Below are 1,425 nucleotides of genomic sequence, written 5' to 3'. Positions count from 1 at the left end.
AGTGTACTAGCGACAAATGTCAGACAAATGCCGTCATGCCCTAATAATTCGGTTCATGAAGCGATTTAGCTATTGAGGGATGGATGTCATCAGTCCAAGTTCAGAGCAAAAATTAAGAGTTTTATCGCTTAGCTGTATATTCTGAAAAAAGTTTTACAAACAAATTGTACCGAGTATGTGAACATGTTTATTGATAATTTAAAAATTAGTGTCTCCCAAAGTCGGATTTGTCAGTCCAGCTCGACTCTTAACTGCTGTCGCTGTTGGCCCATTGATTGCCCCCGTCTAATGCGACTCATTTGTTGGCACATTTTTTGTCTCACGCCCTTTGCTACTTTATTGGTTTGCTTTTTGGAATTTTGTGTTTGTTTGTGCGTGTCTATGTAGTTTTTTGTATTAAATAATTTGCATTGGCCACAATTAGCGGACTTTGAAACAAATGAAAATGGTGTTGGCATTAAATTCAACACGCATTTTCACATTCGGTTCGGGTATAAATGGGAAATATCATCGGCCCTTTGACTGGCAGTTGGGTTGAAAACACAGACGCGGCTTGTCGATTGAATTAAATATAAATATCATATCTCGCAGCTGAATGAAATATTTAAAAATGCGTGCCACATATACGATGCCGCCGGCGTTGGCTGCGCTGCTGCTGGTGCTGGTGCTGCTGATGCGGGGCACGCACTTGACTGGAGCGGCGGCTGTCAGCGTCGGCGCAGCTGATGACAAGGAAGTGGCACCAGTTGGCGATGTAACAACGGATCTGCTGTCATTGGAGCCGGAAATTGGCGGCTCTTTGGTGCGGAGGGAAGAGCAGGGGCAGCAACGAGGTGCCCGTCGAGAGCGTGGCATCTTCTTAAGCGTCGGCTTCCCGGGCTATCCCTTCGGCGGCTGGGGTAGTGGCTACGGCTGGTCCCTTCCCGGCCTGGGCTACGGCTCTTACGGGCTTGCACCCACGTACTATGGCTATTATCCGGGCTACCTGGGCTATCAGAAAATTATAATCGGCTAATGCGTAGCTCAACCACCGACAAACATGAAATTCATTCATTCAATGTGAGATTATAAATAATGTGCAGCGCGACGCGGCCCGGCGACCCTTCTGCAGTTTGCTTGTTGGGCTTAATGTGTACTTGTGGCAATTGGTCTTATTGTTGCTGTAACTGTGGTTGTGGCTGTGGGTGGCTGTTGCGAGATACTTTTAAATTAATTTGCCGGACATAAAAAGTTGCGCCAAGTTGGGTCGAAAGAAAAACATGAAATTGCACAATTTATATTCATTTTGGTGTTGTTTTGTTGGGTTGCTATTGTTGTTGTTGGGGCACAGATTTTGCATAAATCATTTCACAGCCACCAAAAATGAAACGCGTAACATAATTTTTAACCCTTGATAATTTTTTATGACAAGCATTTTCGTTATTT

The 1,425-nt window shown here is 44.6% G+C and overlaps 1 protein-coding gene across 1 annotated transcript; it reads left to right on the top strand.

Annotated features, from left to right (window-relative positions):
• Positions 1-613: 613 nt before the first annotated feature.
• Positions 614-1,015, top strand: LOC108153919. The gene has a single exon (XM_017284015.2). It carries the CDS (start codon positions 629-631, stop codon positions 1,013-1,015), a length of 387 nt encoding a protein of 128 aa, XP_017139504.1. The 5' UTR covers positions 614-628.
• Positions 1,016-1,425: the final 410 nt, after the last annotated feature.

Source organism: Drosophila miranda, chromosome 2, assembly GCF_003369915.1.
Source record: "Drosophila miranda strain MSH22 chromosome 2, D.miranda_PacBio2.1, whole genome shotgun sequence".
Lineage (NCBI taxonomy): Eukaryota > Metazoa > Arthropoda > Insecta > Diptera > Drosophilidae > Drosophila > Drosophila miranda.
The sequence above is the reverse complement of the archived record's forward strand: the minus strand, read 5'-3'. Positions and strand labels throughout refer to the sequence as shown.

Bases quoted from the DNA above. Each gene is read 5' to 3' on its own strand.
- LOC108153919 (XM_017284015.2), top strand. From the start codon at position 629: ATGCCGCCGGCGTTGGCTGCGCTGCTGCTGGTGCTGGTGCTGCTGATG.